This window comes from Ahaetulla prasina, chromosome 4, assembly GCF_028640845.1.
Source record: "Ahaetulla prasina isolate Xishuangbanna chromosome 4, ASM2864084v1, whole genome shotgun sequence".
In the NCBI taxonomy this organism is placed as follows: domain Eukaryota; kingdom Metazoa; phylum Chordata; class Lepidosauria; order Squamata; family Colubridae; genus Ahaetulla; species Ahaetulla prasina.
Genome location: NC_080542.1, coordinates 105,306,309 through 105,324,291, shown reverse-complemented (window position 1 = coordinate 105,324,291; position 17,983 = coordinate 105,306,309). Strand labels below are relative to the sequence as shown.

General features: G+C 40.5%; 1 protein-coding gene across 1 annotated transcript; it reads left to right on the top strand.

Annotated features, from left to right (window-relative positions):
* The first annotated feature begins 616 nt into the window (after positions 1-616).
* MALSU1 (mitochondrial assembly of ribosomal large subunit 1) lies at positions 617-15,469 on the top strand. The gene is made up of 4 exons (XM_058182936.1): positions 617-1,001; positions 1,619-1,797; positions 8,920-9,001; positions 14,594-15,469. Exons 1-4 carry the CDS (start codon positions 671-673, stop codon positions 14,749-14,751), a joined length of 750 nt encoding a protein of 249 aa, XP_058038919.1. The 5' UTR covers positions 617-670; the 3' UTR covers positions 14,752-15,469.
* The last annotated feature ends 2,514 nt before the right edge of the window (positions 15,470-17,983 follow it).

The following is a 17,983-nucleotide window of genomic DNA, read 5'->3' as shown; positions in this document are numbered from 1 at the left end:
ATTTTTGTATGATACCTACATATATTGTTGTGACAAATCAATCAATCAATCAATCAATCAATCAATCAGTGAACTTAAAAAAAACAACTAAGCCTGGATAAATGCTACACAAGTGCCAATGTGCAATCCTTATTTGTAGGGATTAACAGAGATCGGTATTGAAAATGTAAAGACATCTCCTATCCTACAGAATTCCAAAAGACTAATTTAAAAATTCTAGAGTTATGTAGCACTTGAAAACAGCTGATAAACCTATCCAGCATCCATCTTAAACTGCAGTTTCATCTTCCTCTCTGAAACATGTGACACTCCAATCAAATATCATCAGAGGCGATAACATAAAAGCTGGCTCCCCGGAAGAAAGTCACCTCTTCGTAGAGATAAAACGAAGGTTGTAACATATCGGGTGCAAATACAAAGCCAACCATTAGATGGCAGTAAAGAGACTGTCCTGGTCGTTGTCTAGGCCAGATAGCCCTGCATTTAATAAAATACGTACTCCTAAACCCTTTCCGTCCTGGCGTTGCTTATCAAACAACGCCTGCGCCAGCAGTCCTGCTTGTCACGTGAGAAACGCAGCCAATCCAAACTGTTGAATTTACACCCTCCAATCAGTGAGGAGGGAGAGTTTCCTGGTTAGACACTCTCTTTTGGAACGTTGGATGTTCGAATGTTCTGTTGCCTCCTCGGGATTTTTCCCGGGGAATCGCTACGCGCCATGTGGCGGGGCAGCCTCTGCCTGCGACTGTTGCAGACTCTGAAGCCCTGGGGAAGCGTTGCTGCGATTGGAAGCCCCAAAGGTGTCCAAGGACGGGTTGATGCCGTGACCCGAAAAGCCTTAGCAGCTTCCTTCTCTCCCTCGTGGATGTCTCGGGTAGGATTACGAACATTTACCACAGTAGAGAAATCTGAGCTGTGGGGTAGAGAAGGAGCCGCCGGAGCGGAGCTTCAAACCTTGCAAGAAGCGGATAGAGATGAGCAGGAATCGAGCATCAGTTCAGGTATCGATGGAGCTGGGAGTCCTTCAGTGAAGAAATGTCGCAGCCAAGTCGACTTTGCGTCCCGTTTAATGGCAAAGCTTTAGCAGCCTCCGATAGATACAGCTGGCTGACGATTTGGCAACCAGTGTATTTATTTTCTCCTCACGGCTCTGGGGGATATAAATCAGTGGAAATATGGTGATTTTGCACGGTTGTGATGGTGGTGTTGCAGACTAAATTCCTGACTTCTAGCTATAAGTCCTGATGATCAGCCCAGAGAATACTTTATGTGGGAAAGATGGTAAGGGCAAAGGACAAGAACAATGGGTAATAACAACACAGATAACGATGCTTCCATCATTAAGTGGAAACAGGAGCTGTGGAAATGTAGGAATCTAGCTTACATAGATTCAACTACTGCCAATGCTGGATGACAACAAATTATGATTTTATATACCTCCCGTTCTAAAGACTTTTAGAAAATTGGGTGTCCATCCTAGGTATAACAAAGGCTACTGTGAAAAGAAGGGAGTCAAGAACTTTTTAATCTACCTGTTCATTTGTTCCAGTTCGAGATCTTTCACCTCTTACCTTTCTGCATAATTTACATTTAATCATTTAAGCATTGTCTCTTTCAGATCCTGTTTCTTGGGTATTCAACATTGATGATATGGTATCACTTATAAGACAAGAAAATGCCAAAGATATTTGTGTTATCAATTTGCCTCCAGAAATAAAGTACAGCAATTATTTTATAATTTGCAGTGGATCTTCTGCAAGACATCTTCATGCCATGGCACAATATTTGATAAAAATGGTATGGCTTTTTTCTTTTCTTTTAGAGATATGGAAGAATTTTTACAAGATACAATTGGATGGCCAGTTAAGGAGAGGGGTAGATACTGCAGTATGAGTGTTGATTACATCAAAGCAGATATTATTTCTAAACTGCAGCTAAAGAAGGATTATCTTTGACTTTTTGGGAAATAAAACCTGTTATGTAAATGTTTATAAATATTAAGCATAATGCAGATTTTTCCCCCAGCAGATATAAGTTTCATAATTATAGAAACTCTTCTGATTTTTTACTGCATTCCTACAACAGCAAGGTCTTTTTCATGGAATAAGCCAATATGTACTTTGCCTCATGATTTAAAAGAGGTGTGACCAAGTCACAAGCTGGATGCAGCCCTGGACAGCTAGTAATGCAGCCCCGCAAGAACCCTCCCAAAGGAAGTTTGATATTTATATAAATTAATTATATATCTTATGTATGGCCCAAGACAATTCCTCTTCAGTCAATGTGATCCAAGTGAGCCAAAAGTTGCCTGAATTCAGATATCTTCCTAATGTAACAGTGTATGTTATTGTGTGGTGGTGATTCTTATTTGATGAATTTTAAAAAGATATTTCATATTTATTGGCAACATATTCCACCCGTATAACTAATATCAAGATCAGCAAGTCTTTGTTGTTGTTAGTTGCGAAGTCGTGTCCAACTCCACGGACCCCATGGACAACATTCCTCCAGGCCTTCCAGTCCTCTTAGCTTCTCTGGAGTACATTTACTTCAGTATAAATGCCTACTGCGTCAGTGACTCTATCCAACCATCTGATTCTCTGTCATCCCCATCTTCATTTGTCCTCAAAAATTTCCCAGCATTAGGCTCTTCTCCAGTGAGTCCTTCCTTCTCATTAGGTGGCCAAAGTATTTCAGTTTCATCTTCAGGATCTGGCCTTCTAAAGAGCAGTCAGGGTTGATCTCCTCTAGGACTCACTTGATTGTTTGCCTTGCAGTCCAAGGGACTCACAGGAGTCTTCTCCAGCACCAGAATTCAAGGTCTCAATACTTTGGCATTCAGAAAGGTTGGCAGTTCGAATCACTAGTATAGGCCTCCTGCATGAGCAGGAGGGTTGGACTAGACCTCCAAGATCCCTTCCAACTCTGTTACTGTTACTTGTTACCTGTTATGGTCCAACTTTTACAGCCATACATTACAACTGGGAAAACCATAGCCTTGACTATACGCACTTTTGTTGGCAGGATGATGTCTCTGCTTTTTAGAATGCTGTCTAGAATTGGCATAGCTTTTCTTCCCAGAAGCAAGCGTCTTTTAATTTCTTGGCTGCAGTCCCCATCTGTGGTGATCTTGGAGCCCAGGAAAATAAAATCTGTCATTACCTCCATTTCTTCCCATCTATTTGCCAGGAATTGAGAGGGCTGGGAGCCATGATCGTAGTTTTTTTAATGTTGAGTTTCAAGCCAACTTTTGCACTCTCCTTCTTCACCTGCGTCAAGAGGCTTTTTAGTTCCTCTTCCCTTTCTGTCATTAGAGTGGTATCATTTGCATAGCTGAGGTTGTTGATATTTCTCCCGGCAGTCTTAATTCCAACTTTTGATTCATCTAGCCCCACCTTTCTCATGATGTGCTCTGCATATAAGTTAAATAGGCAGGGTGACAGTATACAGCCTTGCCAGACTCTTTCCTAATTTTGAACCAATCAGTGGTTTCATGTCCAGATCTCACTGTTGCTTCTTGACCCGCATATAGGTTTCCCAAGAGACAAATATGATGGTCTAGTATTCCCATCTCTTTAAGAACTTGCCACAATTTGTTGTGATCCACACAAATCAAAGGCTTTAGCGTAGTCAATGAAGCTGAAGTAGATGTTTTTCTGGAACTCCCTAGCTTTCTCCAAGATCCAGTGTAAGTTGGCAATTGATTTCTAGTTCCTCTGTCTTTTCGAAATTCCTGCCTGTACTTCTGGTAGTTCTTGATCCACATACTGCTTGAGCCTACCTTGTAGGATTTTAAGCATAACTTTACTAGCATGTGAAATGAATGCAATGGTGCGATAGTTTGAACATTCTTTGGCATTGCCTTTCTTTGGAATTGGAATTTAAACTGATGTTTTCCAATCCTGTGGCCACTGTTAAAGTTTTCTAAATTTTCTGGCAAATTTAGTGTAGCACTTTTAATGCATTGACTTCTAAGATTTTAAATAGCTCAGCTGGAATACTGTCACCTTCACTAGCTTTGTTGTTGCTCAGATTTCCTAAGGCCCATTTGACTTCACATTCTAGGAAGTCTAGCTCGACCACCCCATCGTGGTTATCAGGGACGTTAAGCTTGTTCTTGTATAGTTCTTCTGTGTGATTTAGCCATCTCTTCTTAATCTCTTCTGCCTGTTCGGTCCCTGCCATTTTGGTCCTTTATCATGTCCATCTTTGCATGAAAGATGCAAAGATTCCCTTCATATCTCCAATTTTCTTGAAGAAATCTCTGGTCCTCCCTATTCTATTGTTTTCTTCTATTTCTTTTCATTGTTCATTTAAGAAGGTATTCTTATCTCTTCTAGTTATTCTCTGGAATTCTGCATTCAACTGGGTGTATCTTTCTCTTTCTCCCTTGCCTTTTGCTTCCCTTCGTTCCTCAGCTATTTGCAAATCTTCAGACAGCCATTTTGCTTTCTTGCATTTCTTTTTTTTGGGGATGGCTTTAGGTGCTACCTCTTGTACAATGTTGCGAACCTCCATCCATAGTACTTCAGGCACTCTGTCTATCAAATCTAATTCCTTAAATCTATTTGTCACATCTATATATTCATCAGGGATATGAATTAGTTCATACGTGAGTGGCCTAGTGTTTTTCCCTTCTTTCTTCAATTTAAGCCTAAATTTTGCAATGAGAAGCTCATGATCTGAGCCACTGTCAGTTCCTGGTCTTGTTTTTACTGACTGTATAGAGTTCTCCATCTTTGGCTACAGAGCACATAGTCAGTCTGATTTCTGTGTTGACCGTCTGGTGATGTCCATGTGTAGAAGTCATCTCTTGCGTTATTGGAAAAGAGTGTGTGCTATAAACATCATATTCTCTTGACAAAATTCTATCAGCCTGTGCCCTGCTTCCTAATTTTGTACTCCAAGGTCAAACTTGCCTGTTATTCCAGTTATCTTCTGGCTTCCTACTGTAGCATTCCAGTCCCCCATGATGATAAGGACATCATTTTTGGATGTTAATTCTGTAAGGTGCTGTAAGGCTTCATAGAACCAGTCAATTTCATCCTCTTCAGCACCAGTGATTGGGGCATTTATTTATTTATTTATTTATTTATTTATTATTAGATTTTTATACCGCCCTTCTCCCGAAGGACTCAGGGCAGTGAACAGCCAAATAAAAACAAACAAGCACATAGACAAAATTAAAACATATTAAAAACTAATTATAAACTGGCTAATTAAAATTTACACTAAAATAAGCAATCCTAAAATCCCACTAAAATTTCATCAAGCTAGCTGCGCACGGTGGAATAAGAAAGTCTTGAGCTCGTGTTTAAAAGACCGGAGGTCGGGGAGTTGACACAGCCCCGGAGGGCTGGAGCCCTCAGAGAAGGCCCTCTCTCTGGGGGCTGCCAGTCGACATTGTTTGACTGACGGCACCCTGAGGAGGCCCTCCCTACGGGAGCGCACAGGCCGATGGGAGGCTATAGGCGGTCCCATAGGTAACCTGGTCCTGTGCCATGGAGCGCTTTAAAGGTGATGACCAACACCTTGAATTGCACCCGGAAGACCACCAGCAACCAGTGCAGGCTGTGCAGGAGCGGTGTTATATGGGAGCATCGCAGTGCCCCTTCTATTACCCGCACAGCCGCATTCTAGACAAGTTGGAGCCTCCTGGTGCTCTTCAAGAGGAGCCCCATGTAGAGACCATTGCAGTAGTCCAGGCGGGAAGTGACAAGGGCGTGAGTGACCGTGCGAAGGGACTACTGTGGGACTACTGTGATATTGAATGGTTTGCCTTGGATTTGAACTGAGATCATTCTGTCATTTTGGGGAGTGTATCCCAGTATTGCTTTTCCTAGTCTTTTATTGACTATGAAGGCTACTCCATTTCTTCTGAGGGATTCTTGCCTGCCGTAGTATACCTGATGGTCATCTGAGTTAAAGTCACCCATTCCTGTCCATTTTAGTTTGCTGATTCCTAAGATGTCGATGTTCAGTCTTGTTATCTCTTGTTTGACCACGTCCAGCTTGTCTTGATTCATGGATCTTACATTCCAGGTTCCTATGGAGAATAGATCTTTACACCATCAGACTTTACTTTCACCACCAGATGCATCCACAACTGAGTGTCCTTTTGACTTTAGCCCAGTTGCTTCACTCTTTCTGGCGATACTACTACTAGCCCTCTGATCTTCCCCAGTAGCATATTGGACACCTTCTGACCTGAGGGGCTCATCTTCCAGTCTTATATCTTTTTGTCTTTTGATACTGTCCATGGGGTTTTCATGGCAAAGATACTGGAGTGGGCTGCCATTTCATTCTCCAGTGGATCATGTTTTGTCAGAGCTTTCTGCTAAGACCTGTCCTTGGGTGGCCTTGCACGGTATAGCTCATAGCTCAAGCCCCTTCGCCATGGCAAGGTAGTAATCCAGGAAAGGTCAGAAAGTTTTAAAATTCAGAAATATAATGATAATTGTAATTGTATTCATGATTAAGAAGTGCCATTGATTTTAGTCAGGGGCTTTGTCTAGGGCTAGAAAATCATAGCCATCATTCAATCCAGAGGTGGGTTTCAGCAGGTTCTGACCAGTTCTGGAGAATCGGTAGTGGAAATTTTGAGTAGTTTGGATAACTGGTAACTGGTAACTACCGCTGACTGGCCCTGCCCCCATCTATTCTCTGCCTCTCGAGTCCCAGCTGATCGAGAGGAAATGGGGATTTTGCAGTAACTTTCCCCTGGAGTGGGGAAGTAATGGAGATTTTACAGTATCTTTCTGCCACGCCCACCAAGCCATGCTATGCCCACTAAGCCACACCCACAGAACCGGTAGTAAAAAAAATTGAAACTCACCACTGTTTCAATCAACCTTTTCATAATACATTCCAATTGAAATGCATCCTTTCAGGGAGATAGAACACAATAGTTTAAAATATGAAGGTAAAAATTCTAGAGCCATGATCGCGAACCTAAGGCATGCATGCCCGAAGTGGCACACGGAGCCATGTCACCTGGCATGCATGGCATCGCCCATTCCTCTTCCGGATTTCTGGTCCACATGGACATGCAACAATCAGCTGGCCTATGTGCATGCGGCAGTGCCAGATACCAGAAGAACTGTTCTGTGAGTCGGGAATGGAGCTTCTTCGAATTTCAGAATTGGGAGAGTCCAGAAAGAAGGAGGGCCAATGGGAATTCTCCCTTCTGAAGTTCTCCCTTTTCGGCACTCGGTGCAGAAAAGTTCACCATCATTGTTCTAGAGAGTTAGTTTAATGCACTGGTTAAGGCATCATGCTACAAGCTGGGAGATTGAGAGTTGTAGTTTCCTCTTAGGCACAAAGCCAGCCATGACCTTAGGCCAGTCACACGTTCTCAGCCCTGGGAAGGAGGCAGTGACAAATCATTTCCAAAATGTTGCCATGAAGAAACTCTAGGGACTTGTCCAGTCAGTTGCTAGGAGTCAGTACTAAAAGAAAAAAGAAAATCTTAGCACATCCTGCTAGGATGTGACACTTGTTAAAGAAGTTGGACTTTATCCAGTAATTCTGTGCTTACTGGATTAGAATATTTATTGAATCAATAGGGCCTACTTCTGAAAACAAGATATAGAAGTAGGATAAACTGAACAGTTTAAATGTTTGTAGATCTTTATATTTTCTATAGGGACATGGTGGCTCAGGGGCCGGCAGTTCAGCGGTTCAAATCTCTAGTGCTGCTGTGTAACGGGGTGAGCTCTCGTTACTTGTTACTGTGTAACGGGATGAGCTTCTGCCAACCTAGCAATTTGAAAGCACATAAAAAATGCAAGTAGAAAAAATAGGGACCACCTTTGGTGGGAAGGTAACAGCGTTCCATGCGCCTTTGGCGTTGAGTCATGCCGGCCACATGACCACGGAGACGTCTTCGGACAGTGCTAGTTCTTTGGCTTTGAAACGGAGATGAGCACCGCCCCTTAGAGTCTGGAACAACAAGCACGTATATGCGAGGGAAACCTTTATTTTTAATATTTTCTAAAAAGGATCTCATTGTGGTGATGTACTGGGCCCAAGTGTAGCTAGTCTATTTAGATCCTGTAAATATGTTGATTAATATTAGCAAACCTAATCATAATGATTCATTAGAATTTTCAATTATTAAGCTTGGAGCTGGAGGTCATTTAGATCCTGAGTGTCCCTACCTATCAACTTTGACCAGTCCCATTCTGAAGGAGTGTCATTTATTGTCTATACATGAACCTTTTAATACATAAGGGCAAATTTTCTGGCTTGGTTTACTCCAGTTTCAACTATTGTAAACATGCAGTGAAGCCCTAAGGAGTAGCCCTGCAATGACTTTATCGTAGGGCCTTCATTTGGGATACTTGAGCCATTGAGTCAGATGAAGGTCTTGGAGGAGAAAAAATCTGTGATCTTGGCCCCTATTTGTAATCTTCTCCAGTCTCTGCTCAATACAATTACAAGCAACAGAGCCACTTCTTGTAAGGATAAGTATTTAAGTAATAATAAGAATAGTAATAGCCCTACTACTCCTTATGTTCTTGAACCATTCTTCCATCTACCTGCAGTAAGTACTCTCAACTTCATTAACTGGCTGCCTGTATTATAGTTGGCAGACCTAAAATTAGTTCTATGAGACAAAACATTTGGAGTTCCAGTTTTATTTTATATTCGGTTATCAGCATAGCGCACTTCTGCAGTAAACATAGCTTATCATGGTCAAACCACAGCTGATACTGACGCTGTGTGCCTCAGTTAAGAAAACCTCCCTTCCAATATTTATAAAATAAAATTATCACATACAGCTTGCATTCGTGCAGCCTGCTGTGTCATAATCTCACCAGAAGTCCCAACAGTTTAAATGAATTCTGTTAGTTTTTAATATGTGCACAGATATTCACAGGAAAATAACCCACATCTTTACTTGTACTTGTCTTCCAGTACAAGCATATGAAGAACGATACTGATCCTCATGTTGTGATAGAAGGAAAAGAGACTGATGACTGGCTATGCATTGATTTTGGTAAGTATTTTATTACTGGTAAAATGGAGAGTCCAAGTGATTTTATTCATTCATTCCTATAGTTGCTCAACTTTGGGTGGATACAGTTATAAAATAATGAAAAGAAATGTAATTATCTTAAAATAATTGTTTAACAATGTTTTTATTGTTGCAATTGTTTTAAAACAATGAAAATCTTCACAAGATAAAAAATGCAAACAGCAGCCATGATGATTAACTAGGTAACAGTAAAGCCAAGCAACAGGTCCTTAACCCATTCTGAGCCTCAGGCCCAGGTACATAGCCAAGTTTTCAAAGCTTTACAAAAAGCCAATAGGATTAGTGCTGTCCTAATCTCTTGAGTGCAAAATATTCCAGAAGTTAGAGGCTACAGCAGAAAAAGCCCTTCTTCTGGTTCCCACCAGTTGATACACTGGCTGATGGGATCTGCAGCAATACTAAATCTGTTGAATCGATTGAATGGGTAAAATTCTTGGAAAAAGACAGCTCCTCGGTAACCCAGTCCCAAGCCATGTAGTGATTTAAAGGTGACAACCAGCACCTTGTACTGCACCTGGAAATATACCTGCAGCCAATAGAGCTCATAGAATAGTGGTGTTACATGTGCTGTATACCCAACACCATTTATTACCTGTGCAGTTGCATTTTGCACCAGTTGAAGTTTCTAAATGTTCTTCAAGGGCAGCCCCATGTAGAGCACATTACAGTTATCTAAAAAAGAGCTTACAAGAGCATGAATGAGTAGGGCCTCCTGGTCCAGGAATGGGTGCAACTGGCACCCTACCTGAATGTGTTAAAAGGCTGTCCTAGTCACAACTGCTATCTACTCTTCAAAGAGCTATGAGTCTAGGAGGACCGTAAGATTGCTTACGGGCTAGAACCTGAATGTGTTAAAAGGCTGTCCTAGTCACAACTGCTATCTGTTCTTCAAGGAGCTGTGAGTTTAGGAGGACCGTCAGATTGCTTATGCTATCTGGGCTAATGCCATCCCATCCAGAACTAAAGATGGAAGAACCTTGTCTGCAGAAGGTCCAAATATCCACAACCACTCCGTTTTGCTAGGGTTGGGTCAGAGCCTGTTTCCCTCATTTAGACCTAATCTTCCTCTAGACACAACACAGCATCATCAAGGAGCATGGAATACAGATATAAGCCTGAGTGCCATCTGCATATTGATGATATCTCACCCAAACCACCTTACCCAGAGGCCTTGTGTAAATGTTAAATAAGAGGAGAGATAACTGAGTCCCAAAGCACCCCACAAAATAGGGACCATAGCCTTGATCTCCTGCTTATCAGCACAGACTGAAACTGACCCTGGGGGAAGGAGAACCAGCACAATGCAGTGTCACTCACCCTCAACTTCTGGAGCCACTGAGAGGTCAAGAAGAGCCAAGATGGATACAATACCTCCATCACTCTTCCACCTTAGGTCATCCATGAATGTGATCAATGCCACCTCAATCCCAAACCATGACTTGAACCCTGACTGAAAAGGTGCTAGATAATCTGCTTTATCCAAGGTTCTCCACAGCGGCCACATGATCATTCTCCAAAGTCTTCCCTAAGAGGGAAGATTGGATACTGGGTGAAACTGTCCAGCTTGTAGGGTTGAATAATGATCCTTTGATGAGGAGGTACAATTATCACCTTTTTAAGAGCTGGTAGGACCGCTCCCTCTTTCAAGAAGGAATTAACTACAACCCCCCCCCCCCAAGAATGGGTCATGGACCCATTCTTTAATAAAATGGGAAGCATCAGTTTTACCAGATAGGCCTTAATAGCAGCTCTAGTTTGTATCCAGTCATCATCTCTTTTTCTTTTTTGCCAGATGTGCTCTAGTTGTCAGCCTATTTAAGCTCACTCAGTTCCATTATGTACATTGGGGAGCATTGGGAATCCTGGGCACAGTGTAGAGGTTACTTAGGTACGATCTGATCTAAAGCTGCTACCTCTTTGCTGTCACACAAAATCACCAAGGTCCTCAAACAAAAAATGAGGTTATATATGATTGAGTTTACAAACTGGAAATGCTTCATCTCCCAGACATTTTGTACTTTTATTCCCATTCTTATTTTGCATTCTCATTTATTCCCATTCTTATTTACCTCACTTCCAGAATTTCAGAGTTGGGGTACTTTGGAAACCTTAAAACGAGGTTCCAAAGGGCTATGGATTGGCCGTGCTTGCCGTAGTGACAAACTACTTTGAGTTTGCATACTAGCATATTATCTTTGAACTCAAGCGGTTGATTGACCCAAGAAACATATGTTAAGTAATTTTTTGCAATATTGTTTTTGCAATACAGTCATGGTAATTTATTAATACAAATGTATTGCAAATGTGGATTTAGGGCTTTGATTATTGATCAAAAAACTCTGCTTAACTCAGTTTGTAATATAATTGGTCATAAGTTTCAATTTTCTTTGAAATGAGACTGAATCATTTCTCATCAAGTATAGTAATTAACATATAATTTTTATTTATTTTTATTTTATTTATTCGATTTTTATACCGCCCTTCTCCCGAAGGACTCAGGGCGGTGTACAGCCAAAAATAAAAACAAACAATACCATATACAATTTAAAATACAAATTAAAAAACTTATTTTATAATTGGCCTAAAAAACTTTAAAATATATAAAACTAAAACCCCATTAAAATTAATAATAGATAATTTAAAATCAATAAAATTTAAGCCAGCCCCGCGCGAATGAAAAGATGTGTCTTCAGTTCGCGGAAGGTCCAAGGTCAGGTATTTGGGAAAACCCGGCGGGAAGCTCGTCACAGAGTGTGAGACCCCCCACAGAGAAGGACCTTCCCCTGGGGGCCGCCAGCCGACATTGCTTGGCGGACAGCACCCTGAGAAGTCCCTCTCTGTGAGAGCGTACGGGTCGGTGGGAGGCATGCGGTAACAGCAGGCGGTCCCGTAAGTACCCAGGCCCTAAGCCATGGAGCGCTTTAAAGGTAGTGACCAAAACCTTAAAGTGCACTCAAAAGGCCACAGGTAGCCAGTGCAGTCTGCGCAGGAGCGGTGTTATATGGGAGCTACGCGTAGCTCCCTCTATCACCCGCGCAGCTGCATTCTGGACTAACTTAAGCCTCCGAGTGCACCTCAAGGGGAGCCCCATGTAGAGAGCATTACAATAATCCAAGCGAGAGGTAACGAGCGCATAAGTGACTGTGCACAAGGCATCCCGATCAAGGAAGGGACGCAACTGCCGAACCAGGCGAACCTGGTGGAAGGCCCTCCTGGAGACGGCCGTCAAATGATCTTCAAACGACAGCCGTTCATCCAGGAGAACACCCAAGTTGCGCACCCTATCCTTTGGGACCAATAACTCGCCTCCAACAGTCAGCCGCGGCTGCAGCTGACTGAATCGGGGTGCCGGCATCCACAGCCACTCCGTCTTGGTGGGATTAAGCTTGAGCCTGTTTCTCCCCATCCAGACCCAATATAAGAATTAATGAAATCCTTTGAAATTATGGATAAAATTCTTGTATTAAACTTTCAGTATTAAGAAAATTATAAGAAGATAACTTGTGAGTTTAATAGTCCTCTTGGAACTGTTTGCGATTTCAAGTATTTTTAATTTACTTTGAATGTCATCAGGAACTGATCATAATTGTAATCCATAAATTATACTTCCCCCTAAAATTATTTAGTACTAATTATAGCCCTTCTGAATTTTGTTGGTGTGGTTCCAATTACCATCTTTAATCCAATGTATTAATTGATTTACTTAGCTGTTTTTACAAAAATTGAGAAAATCTGATAAATTTTGTGACTGCTGTTGCTGCTTTACTGCTTAGGTGAACACAATATAATTTGTTCTTTACTGTCAGATATATTGCAAAGTTGTGGTCATGGATATGGATTTTAAAGCGACTTTGCCATCAGTTGTATGCATACATGCATGTTCGCATAAATTTTAAACCAGGATTCAACTGAAGAGGCAGTTTTCTTCTGATTGATTTCTGGGTTCTGATAAAAAAAATGGATCATGTGAATAACCTGTTCACTCTTAATAAAAACCTTATTTTAATCTTCAAATGACAACCAAACAAGATTCTCCTGGCTGTTGTATACAAGACAGTCACACCAGCCTTTATAAACCTGTCACTTAACCACAGTGGTGCTTAACTTTGTTAATACCTTTACATTTTTATAAATGTGATCTAAAACTTAAATCTGTTTTTCACACAAGTCATACAAGTAAATAAAGAGAACCCAATTAAACAAATTAGTAAAAAACACTTACTTAGTATTTATTGAGAAAAAAATACACCGCCCTGAGTCCTTCGGGAGAAGGGCGGTATAAAAATCTAATAAAATAAATAAATAAAAAATAAAATAAATAAATTTCAAAGCTACATAAAGGTAGTCCTCAACCTATGACTGCAATTGGAAATGTTGATTTATGTTGTAATAATTGTATGTTGAGACGCTCATGTGACCAAATGCAATTTTACAACTAATTTTATGCCTGTTCTTACGTGAATATAGGTAGTCCTTGACTTACAATGCTTCATTTAGTGACTGTTCAAAGTTACAACAGCATTGAAAAAAGTGACTTATGACTGTTTTTCACTTACGACTGCTGCAGCATCCCCATGGTCACATGGTTTACATTCTGATGCATGGCGACTGACTCACATTTATGATGGCCACAGTGTCCCAGGGGATCGTGATCTCTTTTTGCTATCTTCTGACCAGCAAAGTCAATGGGGAAGCCAGATTCACTTAATAACTGTTACTAAGTTAAAAACAGCAGTGATTCAATTAACAAATGTAGTAAGAAAAATCATAAAACGAGGCACAACTCAACTTATTTCTCACTTAGCAACATAAATTCTGGGCTCAATTGTGGTCATTACAGGACTACCTGTAATACACTTGTAAATCCGAGTCCATTCTCCTAAAGGACAGTTTGCTGTAAATTGGTTTTAAAAAAGTTATAAATTGTAGGTACATGAAAGAGAGACACTGCAATCAGTTGTACATATGAGCCACTTACTGAAACCAAAATGCAGTAACATCACTGTGGAGGGGACAGGTGCCAACTGTAACTTCCATTAATAGTTGAATGGCCAGTTATGAGAGGAGGGTGTGTGGCAAAAGGTTGGCTGTGGGTAAAATGGTTATGTGGCAGAGTTCAAGGGGGAATAATTCAAAAGGACCAAGATGGGGAGAACTAGGTGGGTGGAGCATAGCAGGGCAGAAGCAGCATGAGGTCCTCCTCCAAAGATGGTGGTGTCCTGGCCTAACAATTGCAATCGGTACTACGAGAACTTTGATTGCTAAGCAATACAATTATGCGATGCTTTACCTAACAAGCGCATCGCTTAGTGATAGGAAATCCCAGTCCCAGTTGTGGTTGTAAATCAAGGACTACTTGTTCTAATATGATCTGACTTTTTACGATCTTGAAACCTAATGTAATATAACCAATACATATAGAAGCTGTGATGCTTGCCATTTCTTCTTACATGGAATGCCACATTAGGGAAGACATTTAACCTGAGGTGGGTCTGAAGAGTCTGATGTACTAATCTAATTCTTTACTTCCTGTGCTGTTCCATCATTTTGCAGGCAACATTGTAGTCCATTTCATGTTGCCAGAGACACGAGAAATCTACGAATTGGAAAAGTTGTGGACACTTCGCTCTCATGACGATCAGTTGACACAGATGGTTCCAGAATCTTTACCTGATGACTTTGTGTTTGGGCTAGATTCTAAACAGCAGTGATTTAACATCACATCTAAGGATCAGAAAGAACTTTGGTCAACTGAGTTACTGAGCCAATTCTTGGGAAGAAAAAAATGAAATGGAGCATGTCAACTTGCAACTATCAAGTGTCAGCATTAGGTAGTATTGATAAGTGCCTGACTTACAACCATTTATTTTGTGATCATTCAAAGTTACAGTGCCACTTTAAAAAGTGATTAGAATTGTTCTTCACAACTGTTGCAGTATCCCCAGGGTCACATGAACAAAATTTGAATGTGAGGCAATTGGTTCGTGTTTTCTGGTTGCACTGTCCCAGGATCATGTGATCCGTCTTTTGCAATCTTCTGATAAGCAAAGTCAGTGGGGAATCCAGATTCATTTAACAACGATGTTACTAACTTCACTGCCAGGATTCATTTAATAGCTATGACAAGAAAGATCATAAAATAGGAGAAATTTTGCGTTAACAAGTGTCTCACTTAGCAACAGAGATTTTGGGCTCAGTTGTGGTCATTAAATAGAAGACTACCTGTATAGAACTTATCAATGGAAGTCAGTAATGGCCTATGGAAAAGACACTGGTTCTTGTTGCAAAGGCCAAAAGCTTTTAACACCTGGAAAATAGTTATTTTAAATAATTCCTATTGACGTTTGGGTCTTTTGGATAGTGGCTTGTTACATTGATTGCTGTGCTACTTATGTCATCAGTAAGTTAATAAAGTTGTTTTGAAATATTTTTAAAATGAATCTCAACTTTATTTTGGTGTATTTTTTCTAATGTCTGCTGTTAAATCCCCCATTAAATCTGGTAAGTTCCAATAATAGAAACTCAGTGTAGAGAAAATTTCTTTTGAACTGGTATCATTCATGCTGATATCCAAGAGTTTCTAGAAAACGCTTGCAGATGTAATAGTTTAGTGCAAGATGTAGTGAGAGTAGAGGGTAAACTGCTACCCTAGCATTAATATCACCTAGATTTCCCCCAAATTGATGTTGATTTCTAAACTATCTATTTTTCCTAAAATAGTTGGCCAAAGAGTTTTTAAAATTACTTTTCCCTGTTCAAATATCAAATAGGGTTTCAGCAGAATTCTTTGCAGAGCTATCAGAAAATGTTTACGTTCTTAATTTAGGTGAGAAATACCAAATGCACAGGTATAGTATAGGTGGTACCTGGCTCAATAGTAGAACCGAGAGAGGGATTTTGGAATCCTAATGAACAATTGCTTACATGTGAGCCAGCAATGTGCTGCAGCTGCCAAAAAAGCCAATGCAGCCCCTAGGCTGCATTATCAGGGATAGAATCAAAATCACGTGAAGTCTTAACGCCACTTTATACCTCCTTGGTAAAACCACACTCCAGTTTTGGTCACCATACTATAAAAAAGATGCGAGACTCTGGAAAGCGTAAAGAAAAAAGCAACAAGGATTAGAGAACTGAAAAGGACGACTAGGGGTGACACAATAGCAGTTCTCCACTATCTAAGGGGCTGCCATAAAGAAGAGGGAGTCAAGCTATTCTCCAAAGCAGCTGAAGGCGGGACAAGAAGCAATGGGTGGAAACTAACCAAGGAGAGAAGCAACCTAAAACAAAGGTAAAATTTCCTGACAGAACAAAGTGGAACAACTTGCCTCCAGAAGTTGTGTATGCTCCAATCTTGGAAGTTTTTAAGAGATTGGACAACCATTTGCCTGAAATGGTGTAATCTTTCCTGCTTGGGTAGGGGGTTGGACTAGACAACCTCCAAAGTCCCTTCCAACTGTTATTCTGTAATATAAAGAAGCATTTAAATTGACCCTAAATTTTGAATTATATGAAACCTAAATATGATAGGAAATTATTTTTAGACCTTGCCCTGGAGTGAATGTATGGGGCCTTTCACTAGGATGCAACTTCCCAGTGAACCCCATACAGAAAAAGCTTAGTTAACAATCTTTTATGACTGTTGCCATCGTTTATATAAGCAACAGAAAAACCTCTGCATTAATTCACAGGCTGTGTTCATGCAATAGAATAATTATTTACAAGGTGTAAGGCAAAGTTGTGTTCCACGACCGTTTATTTTAATTTTTGCATAAATGCTATGGCAACAGGATTTTAATTAGAAAATCTCCATCCAAACCTAACTGGTAGACTATTGTATTACTCTTACATTGTGTAATATAAGTGGGCTTATTGTAAGTCTCCCTTGTTCAACACCATTACAATTTTGAATGGTTGCTGAATGAGATAGCAATAGGACTTATGTACTGCGTCATAGTGCTTTACAGCCCTCTCTAAGTGGTTTACAGTGTCAGCATATTGCCCCCAACAATCTAGGTCCTCATTTTACCGACCTCAGATGGATGGAATGAGGACTATTTGTAGGAATAATGTCAAATAAATTCAAGTCCTCAAAATTTCAGAATTGTTTTCCTTGCCACTGGCTTATGGAAGCCCCAAATTCAATCACCAAGAGGTCAGAAATGTATCCAGTTGGGTTTTGGAGGATTTTTTTTGGCATAGAAGGTAATTATATACCTGGTGGACTAAAAATATTCTGATTTCAAAATAATACAACCATTTTATGACTTCCAAATGTGTGCATATAATTTAAAATCATTTGAAGTTGTTCAGTCGAGCTTCTTAAGGAACTTGTTTTTGGTTTTTATTGTGTTTCTAACCCAGTCTTTTAGGCTGAAGCAGGAATAGTTTCAATTTAAATCTGTACCAAGTAACTCATTAGCTACTGGATCAAGCTAATTTTTAACCGAAGGTATCTGGCTCCCCCCCACCTTTTATTTTTGAACTCTTCAAGAAAAATTTCAGACTTCCTTGCAGAAACTGTTTAGTGTTGTCCTAACGAATTGGGAGTTTCCCTTATGTATGGATTCCAAGGAGATTTGATCAGGGCAAAGCACTTCTGGAGAGCCAATTTTTGCCTGGAAAGCAAGCTTATCCAGATGCCACCATTTATATTCCACTCAATGCAGAAAAAAATAGTGCCCTTACACATTAGTATCACTCCTAAAAAACATTGGAAGAGCTCTTACGTTTATCTGTTGTAATGCCCTCCACCATTTTGGAGGGAATATTTTGTTGTGATACCTAAGCAATTCTGTCCTCGTGATGAGGGAAAAATCGAAACTTTGGGACTTGTAGTTATGCTACTTTAAAGAGCCCTCCAAGGTAGATATATTTTCCTCTTCATAAAACAATACCCATGTAGGACAGACCGATTATTGTACCTGCTGCTAGCAGACCAGAACA

What these genes read in the sequence shown, in the direction of transcription:
- MALSU1 (XM_058182936.1), top strand. Translation starts at nt 671, where the DNA reads ATGTTCTGTTGCCTCCTCGGGATTTTTCCCGGGGAATCGCTACGCGCC. An exon ending in GGAATCGAGCATCAGTTCAG is followed by an intron (nt 1,002 to 1,618) that starts GTATCGATGGAG and finishes TGTCTCTTTCAG; the next exon opens with ATCCTGTTTCTTGGGTATTC. An exon ending in CACAATATTTGATAAAAATG is followed by an intron (nt 1,798 to 8,919) that starts GTATGGCTTTTT and finishes CTTGTCTTCCAG; the next exon opens with TACAAGCATATGAAGAACGA.